This window comes from Callorhinus ursinus, unplaced genomic scaffold (genome assembly GCF_003265705.2).
Source record: "Callorhinus ursinus isolate GAN/ISIS: 27379988/994484 unplaced genomic scaffold, GSC_fseal_2.0 scaffold28, whole genome shotgun sequence".
Taxonomy (NCBI): domain Eukaryota; kingdom Metazoa; phylum Chordata; class Mammalia; order Carnivora; family Otariidae; genus Callorhinus; species Callorhinus ursinus.
This window is the reverse complement of record NW_027397090.1, coordinates 20,826,533-20,837,861: the sequence shown is the minus strand read 5'-3', so window position 1 is coordinate 20,837,861 and position 11,329 is coordinate 20,826,533. Positions and strand designations below refer to the sequence as shown.

The 11,329-nt window shown below is 62.4% G+C and overlaps 1 protein-coding gene across 1 annotated transcript in view; it reads right to left on the bottom strand.

Annotated features, from left to right (window-relative positions):
* NINJ1 (ninjurin 1) overlaps positions 1-1,288 on the bottom strand; it is a 9,973-nt gene extending 8,685 nt beyond the window's left edge. The window contains exon 1 of the mRNA XM_025891747.2: positions 1,156-1,288. Within this exon, the coding sequence (XP_025747532.1) occupies positions 1,156-1,230 (75 nt within the window). The 5' untranslated portion in view covers positions 1,231-1,288. The remainder of the gene's footprint in view (positions 1-1,155) is intronic.
* Positions 1,289-11,329: the final 10,041 nt, after the last annotated feature.

Genomic DNA, 11,329 nt, shown 5'->3' with positions numbered 1-11,329 from the left:
GACCACCACGCTGGCTCTCGGAGCCACGGAGGGGCCTGACCTGCTGTCATACACGCCTCCTCCCCAGCCCTGACTTCCTTGGTGGTCCAGCCCTTGGGCCTTTCCGTCGCAGTCCCCCCTCTGCTGGGACACCCTTCCCTACACCGCCATGCCACCCGCCACTCCGGTCTTGCTGTACCTGGTGCCACCGTCCCCACTGTGCAGGCCTCCCCACCACCAACCCAGGGACAAACGTCCTGTGCCACCCCAGGGCTGTCAAGCTTTACTGATGGGTCAGCACGGAGGCTGAGCCGCAGGTTTCCACCAAAAACAGGGAAGATGGACAAGATTACTGCATGGGGCCACCCGCACACAGGAGGGCCTCCGCCTGCCCCCGGGGGAGCTCACTCACCCCACATGTCCTCCCACACTCGGGCAGCGCTGCCCCAGTCTGGTTCACTCAGCGCAGAGACGGCCGTCCCTGCCCCCATCCCCAGGGGGGTCAGAAAGTGAAAGAATTTTCAAAGTCAACAAGTCACCGGAGGGCCATGCCCAGGACCGCACCACAAACAGAGGCGCTGGGGAAGTGCTGGGCCCTGGGAAGGAGGCATGGCACCCCCGGACAGGACCCCGGGGCGGAGGGGCGCAACCACCCCTCAAGTGGGAGTCGGGACCACTGCCCCAGGGCCTGCGCTGGGTACAGGAGCGGGGGCCACAGCCGCCCCAGGTTCCCCACCTGGGCAAGCAGCAGACAGCGCGGTCGCGGTGGACACGGCGGGTGACGTAACCGTCTGCCCGCTGCTGGCGTGGGGCCCGCAGGCTGGGATCCCGCGCGCCTCGGCGCGCAGCAGCGGGAGGAGATGCGGGGGCCGGAGTTAGAGGCCCGCGCGGAAGGCGGGGGAAGGTGGCGCCCAGGCCCCTCCACCTCGTGGCTCGGCGTGGGCTCTTCCCAGCCGGACCCTCGCCCCTGCCGGAGTGGCCGGAGCCCCGGCGCCACCGCTCGGACCGACGACACGGGACGAACGGGGCGCGAGGACCCCAGCACCCTGCAGTGCGGAAGCGGCGCGCAGCCGGCCGGCGCCCCCAGGTAGGTGCCTGGGGAGCCGCGGGCGCGGGGCCCAGAGAGGGCGGGCACCGGCCAAGATCGTACAGCGGCGCGAGCGTAGCGGGGCTTACCGAGGCGTCCGGCGAGCCGGGCGAGCCAGGGCGCAGGTCGCCGTTGAGCTCGTACTCCTCGGGACCCGACTCCATGGTGCGGCCGCCAGAGGCGCCTCGCTCGGGGCCTGAGCGCCGCCCGCGCCGGGGTCGCGGGGCCCCGGCTGCGCGCCCGCCCCCGGCCCGCCCCCGGCCCGCCTCGGACTCCGCCCCCCGGCCCGCCCCGCCGCGCCCGGACTCCGCCCCCGGCCCGCCTCGGACTCCGTCCCCGGCCCGCCCCGCCGCGCCCGGACTCCGCCCCCGGCAGGGGCGGGGGCCCGCGGGACCCACAGGACCCCCCCCCACCGCAGGGGGCTCCGGCGAGTTCAGCGGGGGCGGCGCGGTCCCCCCAGGCCCGGGCCTCGCGCGGGCGTTGGCACGTCCGCTCTGCCCCAGTCGTGGATACTTTTAATCTGTGAAACGAGGCCAAGAGCCAGCCTTTCCCGGGCCACTTCGCAAACTGCTGGGCGTGCCAGGAATGCGAGCGCGCCGCGGCCACGGCGTGGGGGTTCTCCGGGTGCCGCGAAGCCGGGAAGCCCGGCCCGCACCCTGGGCTCCCTGACCCTGGGTCCCCCAGCCTCTGAGCCTGGCCTCCCGCACGCTCGGGAGGTGGGGGGAGGCAGAGGGCCAACGCCGCGGGTTGGGCCCGCTTGGTGCCGGCCCCCGCCCTGTTGGCGCAGCCTCCGTGCCCCCTGGCGGGAGGCAGGCCCCGGTGCCTGGGGTGGCGCCCCGTGCCCGGGCGGGCCGCGGCGGGTGTCCAGAGCGCGTCGGCTACCCCAGCCCTTGGCTCAATCGGGTCCTGTTTCCCAGGGCACGCGCGCCGCTCCCAGGCATCCGAAGCCAGGCGGGTGCGGAGGGGCCGCAGGGGCGGGAGGGGCCGGGCGTTACCTCCCGGGGCTGGTTTGCGAAGACCCGGCCACTGTGTCCTCTGGTCCTGACCCTGAGCTCGCAGCCAGGCCCAGCTGGTTTTCTTCCCACTTCTGCCGCAGTGTCTACTGATGTCTCCCCCCGGGCACCCCTAGTGTGCAGCGCGCGCGGCCACCAGCGGCTCTGGGGCATGCCACGGTCCCTCTCAGGGCCGAGCAGGTGCCAGGCTACCGGACTCTAGAACCCTGAACCATCTAGCTGGGTGGGCTGGGGCAGGTGGCTGGACCTGTCCGTGTCAGCTTCCCGATCTGTGATGGGGGAGTGGTCTTCTTAGGCCCTGTGGGCTGATCTTTTGCCCTGCCCATAAACTGACATCAAAGAAGGTCAGCAGCAGTGCCCCAGGTCAGGCAGCAGCAAGTTAGGTCGCTGAGCTGGAGGCTTGTTCATTCACCCTGGTCAGCATGGGATGCCTACTGTAAGCCAGGCCCTGTTCTAGACCCAGGGGGCCGCAGCTTGTGGGGCGGCCCTGCCTGCGGCCGGGTGCGTGGCTTGTCTTACAGCCTTGGGAAGTGGGCTCTCCCCGTCACCTGGCAGGGGACGAAAGTGAGGTGCAGCTGGGGAGAGGCCCCGGAGGATGAGCTCAGAACTCCTGGGATGGTTGTGGGCCGTCTAAGCAGCAGACGGAACGCTCCCCCAGGTCCGCATGGACAGCAGGTGGGCACCGTGGGACTGAGAACCCAGAGCCTGCCTTGCCCAGGGTCCTGGCCACACTCCAGGCTGAGACCTCCCCTCCCCAACCCCACGCCTCACCCCTGCTGGGAGAGCAGTTTTATAAGTGAAACCGAAGGCATGGAAAACGCACGTCACCCGGAGTATTTCTCAAGAAAAGGGATCTTCCACTAAACCAGGTCTGGGCCCTCCTGCTGGCCTTCTTCTCCTCCCTGGTGTGGGGGGCAGCATCACCTGCTGGGTGGTGGCACCGCGGTGGGGACCGTCCCAGGGCGCGGCGGCCCAGCGGGAGGCGGAGGGAACTGAAGCTCGGGGACCTGGTCAGTGCCTCTGTCCCCCCCCCTGTCCTGCTTCCCGCCTGTGAGTGGGCACTCCGCAGTGCCCCGGGGTCTGGGCGGGCATGGGCACGGCACCCGAGGGCAGTTCTTCTCACGGAGCCCATACCTGACTGCAAACACGCCGCTGGAAACCCCGAGTTTTAAATGTTAACACCTTTCACACAGGAGCACCCCCCCCACCTAGGGGCGGCGCCAGCTCCTGGAGGGGCCAGAGAGAGGGTCCTGAGGGTGCAGGGGAGGCTGGGAGGGGAGGGGTGGGGAGAGGAGAGGACCCGGGGAGCCTCAGCCCCTTCGGCAGGTGAGAGGGTCTTGTGGGCCATGTGGGGGCTGCAGGCAGAAGGCTGGGGGTGGCACTGGGTCTGCCATCCAGAGCATTTCTCCTGCAGGCCCCAGGGCAGCTCAGAGCTGAGGTTCACCGTCTGCTCCGTCCAGAAGGAGGAAGTCAGGAAGGATTCTGGTGTAACAATTCAGCATTTGCACCTGGGTTTGTAGGCCCCCACATTTCACCTTCCTGGGGTCAGCGTCGCGGGGACCACAGCTGCGGGTTGCCCTCCAGGCCTGCCCTCCCTGGAGTACCCTCAGGGAGGGACTTCCTGGCTCTGTTGTGTTATCCTCATTTGCCTGGGAAGTGTGTTTCCCAGACTGTTTCCAGCATAGACCAAAAGGGTTTCAAATCCTCCTGCAGAGACCGGCAGGGGCGGCCAGGTGGGTCCGGGATGCTGAACTGAGCTGAGGGTCTGTGGACAAGTAATGATGGGGAGCGTCCCCGGAGAGGTGGTGGGCCGGGGAGGGGTGGGCTGGCCGTGCTCCCGCAGAGACACGGGGACGCCCAAGCCGCACATACCTTCAGACACAGCTGCACACAGCGTCTCCACAGAGCTGTGTGCTAGGGACACACTTCTGTCTGACACATGGGGATGCTGTGAAGATGAAGCGTCCCAGCCCGTTTGACACCAAGGCCAGTGTCCGGCGTGTGGGGGCTGTGGAGCTTCTGCCGGCCTCCATCACCTGGAGCAGGCCCCAGCAGTGATGACTCAGCCGGGCAGTGGGACAGCTCCATGCCCCAGGTGGGCAGAGCCCAGGACACCTGAGCAACATCCCTCCTGGTGGGGAGGGACTCTGGTCTCACCCACCCCCCCCAGCCCCCCAGAGCTGTGTCCCCGCATTACCACGGGGAGAGCACAGTGCGCCACTGTGGGCTGGGAGGATGTGTGTGCAGACAGGCCACGTTTCCCCAGCAAGAGACTTAGGCAGTCTCAGGGTCTCTGGCCCCTCTGTCTCTGCGAGGCGCGGATCCCTGTGGGCGGTGTTTCCATTTTACGCAGGGAGGGGCTGGTGGGGGAAATGTGGCCTGGCACGCCCCAGGCGCCCCAGCTGAGCGAGCCTGTGCTCGGTCCGGCCCGCACATGCCCACCGTCAGGGAGAGCCGACGGCAACTGGCACACCCTGGGACCGCGACACGGCAGCGGGTGGGCCCAGGCTCTGTGCGTCTGTCAGGTACTTGCAGGGACCACAGCTCCCACCAGATGGGGGCTCAGAGCCAGGAGGTGGGAGTTGCCACTCTATGTCCAGAAGGTTAGAGGGAGACAGCCAGGCCGATGAGGAGGTGCTGTGCCATCACCCCCACTTTAAAGACAAGAGAGGCGTGTGCCAAGGTCACGCAGGCATGCCTGGGCAGGGATGGTAACAGGCCAGGTAGTGTGACGTGGGCACGCACGCAGGTGTCTGCCCCACCTCCCACAGTCCCCCAGCGAGACGTGACCCGCCGAGGCCACCCAGTAAGATGCAGCGAGCCCCAGAGGGCTCTGAACCCCAGAAACAGATGAAGGGAGTGTCCACCATGAAAGAGACACTGAGTTACGGCCATCCATGTTTTGGAATGTTGGTTAGCCATTAACAGAGCATGTGGGTGGCAGGCTGGCCGGCCTGGAGGGACTCGCCTGGGACCATGGAGAGAGAGCAGTGACAGGTGGCTTCCTCCTGAAGCCCCGACCCCTCCCCCCAGCAGGGTGGGGCTGACTCTGCTTGTCATCCCTAGGCATCTGTACCCAGCAAAGCCCTTGTCCTGGGCAGCCAGGTGGCAGGGTCCATGGTCACCCTCACTGTCGGTTCTTCCCTTCTCCCTCTGTCACAGACTGCTGATTTTTAGCTCAGCAAATGGCTTTCTAGAAGAGAAGCTGTGTTTCCTGGCTCTCCTGCAGCTAGGGGTGCCCGGGTGGCTACATTCTGGCAGTGGAAGGGGGCGTGCAACATCAGGGAAGGGTCCTGAAATGGAGGGGGTGAGCCATTCTTTATTACTTCCTCCTGTCCGCTGGGTGGAATACAGATGTAATGGCCAGAGCTCCAGCAGCCACGCTGGCCCATGAGGGGACCTTTGGCCTGGGAGTCTCATACAGCAGAGCTAAAGACAGAAGGAGCCTGTGTTCCTGGTGCTTGGCTCACACACCTTCCCTGGGCTGCCCACCTCAAGACTTCTTGGGTGTGAATAAGGGAAAAAAAATCTATCTTATTTGGAGGGTTCCATAATTTTGGGGGTTTGTGATACTCAGTGCTGATTTAGATCATATTTTTTAAAATTGTGTTGTTTTTCATTAATAAATAAATTTTCTTCTTTAAACACAGAACATAGATTGAATCACTCCCCCAATCCTATTTTGAAGATGATGTCATTGGCCAGCTTAAATCTCTCTCTCTTTTTAAAAATATTTATTTATTTATATGAGAGAGAGAGAACATGAGAGAGAAAACATGAGCCGAGCAGGCAGAGGGAGAGAGAGAAGCAGACTCCCCACTGAGCAGGGAGCCCGATGCGAGACGCAACCCCAGGACTCTGGGATCATGACCTGAGCTGAAGGCAGACACTTAACCCACTGAGCCACCCAGGCGCCCCAACTCTGTAGTCTTCTTGAAAAAGTCCTTGCTCCTGGTTCCCGAACAGTTGAGACCCCTGCACCCTCCCTTCCCTTCAGCCTCCCCTCTGCCCTTCTGTTTATTCCATGGACTCTATACTTGCGGGCCTTTGTGCTCCCCATTTACCCCATCTGATCAGGCCTCCATGTGGGTGGCTCCTTCCTGTTCACCTGATCACAGACCATCTGGCAGTGGCCCTCGGCCCCCCTCACCGTGCCCTGGGGCAGCTCCTGAAAGCACCATGCTTCTTTAGGTGCATGTTGTCAGCCGCTTCCCTCCCAGACACAAAGCCCCAGGCGCTGCTGACCCTTAGCCCACGCCCTGTGCTGCCCAGGGCATGCCCTAGCCATGTGTGCTTTGTCCAACCTGCAGGCAGCCCTCAGCCCAGCTGGCTGTGTCCAGCCGGTGCTCCGCAAACCACTAATGACAGAGCTGCTGGGCTCCAACTTCCTGGCCCTGACATCAACTGCTGACTTGGGCCATCAAGCTGATGCGCTGCAGGTGATCGCGGGGTGAGGCTGTGTGTCTGGAGTTCCAGTAGGGCAGGTGGCCTGTGGTTTGGCGAAGAGACATCGCTGGCAGGTCAGGTCTAGTCTGGCTTCCTCCCACCTTTCCTAAGGGTCAGCGGCTGACGCTGGCCAGTCCAGGGAGCTGGCTGGGCTGAGGGCCCAGCCGCAGGCCGAGAGGAGGTCCTCTGGGCGGGCAGTGGCTCCTCCTTAGTAAACCAGGTCAGAGAACAGTTGCCGAGGGACCTGGGGGGCCCAGGCACACCGACCCTCAGCCTCCCTTCCCTGCTGGCCCGACCTAGGGCCAGACTTCTCATCCTCCAAGTCTGGGGGTCACCTCCTCCAGGAAGACTGCGGATACGCCCAGGCCTCTCCCTGCCCCTCCCAGGGACACCCCCACCCCCCACCGCACTCATACACTGAGGCTCAGGGCAGCTTCCGGGATGCTTCCTGCCACGGGGTCCATGGCTTATGACCAGAATCCCATAGGTTATGACCAAGTGGAGACACCACCCCCAGGAGGCCAAGGATGGAACTAGCAGGAGTTGCTAAGGGACCTGGCCTGGGGCCTTGGTGTGCAACACCCATTCTACTATGGGGAAACTGAGGCTCCCAGCAGGGAGACTTGAACCCAGGACTCCTGAGCCCACCCCAGCACCCCCAGATGGGTGCTGGGAGCTACCTCGAGGCCGTGGTGGGGCACACAGGCATGTCTGGCTGACTCAGGGCCTTTCCTCTGGCCCACCTCAGACCCCATGCTGACCACAGCTTTGCTCTCCTCGGGGAGACCTCTGCAAATACCCCAGGAGCTGTGGTGGGGAGGGGCTTTGGACCCAGGAGGCATGGATCCCTCCTGCCCCACCCCCGTCCCTGCCCTGAGGCTCCCAAGCCTGCCCAACACCATGTGGCCCCCATGCAGAGGATATCCCTGTGCTGCCTCTGGTTCTATGGCAACGTCACAACCAGTGAGGGACCCGGCTCTCTGTCCCACCCCCAAGTCCCAGGGAGGCTGTGCAGCTGGTCTGTGCACCCCAGTTTGAGCCCCAAGGTGGGGATTTAAGTCAAGTCATGGATGTGACTGAGGGGCACCGAAAGGGAGGGCCTCACTTCTGAGCACCCACCTTGGCCTCACACAGGTGCTGTCACTCATCATCACTTAGCACGGGGCACATGTCCCTCCGTGCAGGAAAGTCAAGGCTTGTCAGTGTGGTGTGTTAGGAATGAGTCTGCATCAGTTTGGGGGAGAAGGAGGCCCGCGGACGGTCTGTCCTGGTCCCAGGGCCGGCCGGCACGGTTTCCATGCAGCTGGGTTCCTGAGGACCATCCTGTCACCGGTCACATCTCCTGGTTGATGAGCAAACTCGGTCCAACAGATGGCAAGGCTGCCTGCCTCCTGGTAAAAGATTTGTCATTGACAAGCAGGGGTCCTGGAGGACCTTTTTCTAAGAACAACTGCAGAACAGGGGGCCAGGCGGGAGCAGGCTGCCCTTTGCTATCTGCCCACCTTTGGAACACCTGGTCTGTGCTTCTCGGTCTGAACATGTTGGGCTCATAGCTCTTCTTCCAGGCTTCCTTGGACCCGTCTGGCCGGTGAGTTCTTCCCTTGCCATCTGCCAAGGCTGATCAGAAGGGCTGCAGAGCTAAGAAATTCCATTTTTATTTCACAGCGGCTCCTTCCCGAGGAGAGGTGCAGAGCAGCTTGCCCAGGAAGCAGGTAGGCAGGCGTGCCCTGGTGGCTGGCTCTGGGGGCGGCTGGCCCACCCCAAGGGCTCCTCCTGGGCCCACCACTGCTCAGGGGCTGAGCCACCCGACGGCTGGGGCCCCAGTCACATATTCAAGGCAGGTCTGAGAACCTGGACGTGCTTGTGACCTGCTAGCCTATCCGTGGGGCTGACTGCCTGGCCAGCCCGTGGATGCTGTGCACGCTGCTGAGAGGCTGCAGTCTCGGGGTAGGCTCCAGTCTCTAGGTAGTCGCCCCAAAGTGCCACGTGTTCTGTCCCTGGCTCTGGTGCATCCAGGCTGGCAACAGGCCCGGCCCTGGCAGGCCTGTTGCTGGGCAGAGCCCAGGACAGCATGCAGCCAGCTCTCCTTGAGGGCATCTCACAAGTCGATGGAAACCCATCCAGCACAAAGGGGCATTTATCGGAGTAGATGCGGTGTCTCCGCCTGAACGCAGGGAGGACAGAAATAGCCTTTCACGGAGCGCCAGCAGGGCTGGGCTCTCTGCTTTGGAGAGTGTCAGTTTCCCAGCTCCTCTGAGCTGTGCGACCTGGTCCATATTCATGGTGAGTTCCTCTTTGTGTCCTGGGCAGGGGACCCTGAGAAGGGGAGTGGGGAGAGGGAGGGAGGTGGGGGGGGAGAATGGAAAGGGGGAAGTGGTTCGGTCACGGCGCTCTGCCTCCGTGATCCCCTGTGGCGTGAATGCGGAGAACTTAGAGCTCACCTGATGCTCTCACTGACGTGCGCTCTTGGTAATATGATAGCAGGTGGCCTCACTCCAGGAAGAGACTCAGGTGTCCCTGAAAATGGCTACCCTTCCTCTCCCCCTCCCCCCCTTCACAAGCTTTGCTTGTGCTGCTCCTTCTGCCTATAATGTCTCTCCAAAAATGCACCAGTAAGCAACAATTAGGTCCCATCTGATACCTATAAAGAATTTTAAAAACTTTAATGTGCTAAAACCAATGCTAGTAATGTTCTGAAGAGGCTAAGTAGCTCAGTTGCTACTAACAGAAAGTTCAAAGACTTAACTAATACAGGATTTTTCTCTCACATGAAACAAGCCTGGAATTAGGAAATCTAAGGCCAGGATGACTCCTCCACAGTTTCACTGGGGATTTTTCTCCTCTGCCTTGTGTAATGTGGAGTTTCCATCCTCAAAGTAGCCTCACGGCCCAAAATGGCTGCTGGAGATCCCACCATCAGTGCAAGAAGCAGGTGTAGGGGGCAAAAGGGGGCTGGTTTCCAGTTGTCTCTTTCCCCTTAAGGAGCTTTGCAGATGAATCTATATTATTCTGCTTCCGTTTCATCAGCTCCACCTTCCAGGGGGGGCGGGGCAAACTGCCCCCCCCCCCAGGATGAAACCAGGGCTCATTCCTGAGGGCCGAGGGTGGGCGATCCGTATTGTCTGCTGTGGGCTGGCAGAGCCATGCAGTGGCTGCGCCCTTCTGGACGGCATACGTTACCCATTGACTGTGAGGGCGCAGAACGCCCATTCCCTAGATTATTACAGGGAAGCTGGGGCCCTGCCCCAACGGAGGTCCCCTGATACTGACAAAACAAAGGAGGGATGGGGCGCTGAGCGCTACGAAAAGCAAGAGGCTAGAGGCCTCCTGGAGGGGCTGCCCACCCCCAAGATGGCCCCGCCCTCCTCACATCCCGGGTCACGCCCTTCTGCAGTCTCCTCCCCCACCGCGAGCCAGGCGGCCTGTGTGACTGGTGACCAGTGGCGGAGTGAGCTGGGTGCCCTCTGAGGCCGGGATGTAAGGTGCCCGTGGCTCTGCCCTTCCCTCCTGGGCCACCTGCTCCGGGGGAGCCGCCCCCACATGCTAAGGACACGCAGGCCGCGCTGCAGAGAGCCCGGTGTGGGCAGGAGCGGAGGCCCCCAGCCAGCAGCCGGCACCAGCTGCCCCCCAGGGAGGTAATCTCCTGGAAGTGAGTCCCCGGCCCCGTCGAGCCTTCAGGTGAGACCACAGCCTCACGAGAGACCCCGAGCTAGAGCCACGCTGCAGACTCGCTCCTGATTCTTGACCACAGAGACTATTAGAGACACTGAATGATTACCGGTTTTTAAGCCACTAAGCTTTAGGGCCCTTTGTTTGACAGCAATAGGTAAGTAAAACCGTACTTTGGTCCTGAGGCCGAGCTGCTCTGTGGTGTCAGCATCTTGGAGTGGACCCGGTAGGATTTGTTTCTCACTCATGCACGTCGGATGTGGGTGGGGGCTCCCTGCTGGTCACCCAGGGACCCAGCACTCTCCGGCTCAATGCCAGGTCACTTCTCCCTTCCAGCGGTGGAGTTAGTCATGTGATCACACCCGGACCTACGTGGCCAGGAATGTACTGGTATAAACTCAGCACTGTCTGCCAGAGGCAATCACAAGGAACTTCAGATGCAGGTAATACCACTGCGGTGACGTGAACGGTGACGTCCGAAACACTGACATGCTCAGCGAGGTTTCGTCAGGGTGGCGGGATGGGGTCTTCTACCTCTGCTGACTTGTATGCTTTTTCCAGTGGGCACATGGCCCCTTTGCAAGCCGGCTGGCCTCCTCCTCCATCTGTCACGTACGGTTCTGTGTGTGTACTTCCCAACCACAGTACCCCATAACCAGACCAAAAAGGCAGAATAAGAGACCTACACGGTGATGCTGGTGGTTTTGACCCCTAATCGAAGGCATGTCTATTGGCTTCACTGTCTCCTGTCCGTTGACATCTTCCCAGCACTCCCGAAGCTTCCCTGGGTGTGGATGCACATGGGGACACAGGCCAGGCAGGAGAGGGGACGCTTCAGACAGCACCAGGTTCCTGGTCCTGCCTCCCTGGGCTCCTAGGCACTGCCCACTCAGCCCAAAATGAGACCTCCACCTAAGGCTGTGGACATCTCCCCCCTCACTGGTCCCTGATGCCCATGTTCCCCCATGATGCCCATGCTCCGCCATGACGCCCACAGCCCCCAGGATGCCCAGAGATGCCCCACGATGTCCACAGATGCCCCATGATGCCCACATCCCCATGATGCCACAGTAGCCATGATGCCCACAGACCCCTGTCATGCTCAGGTCCCCCCATGATCCACACAGCACCCCCA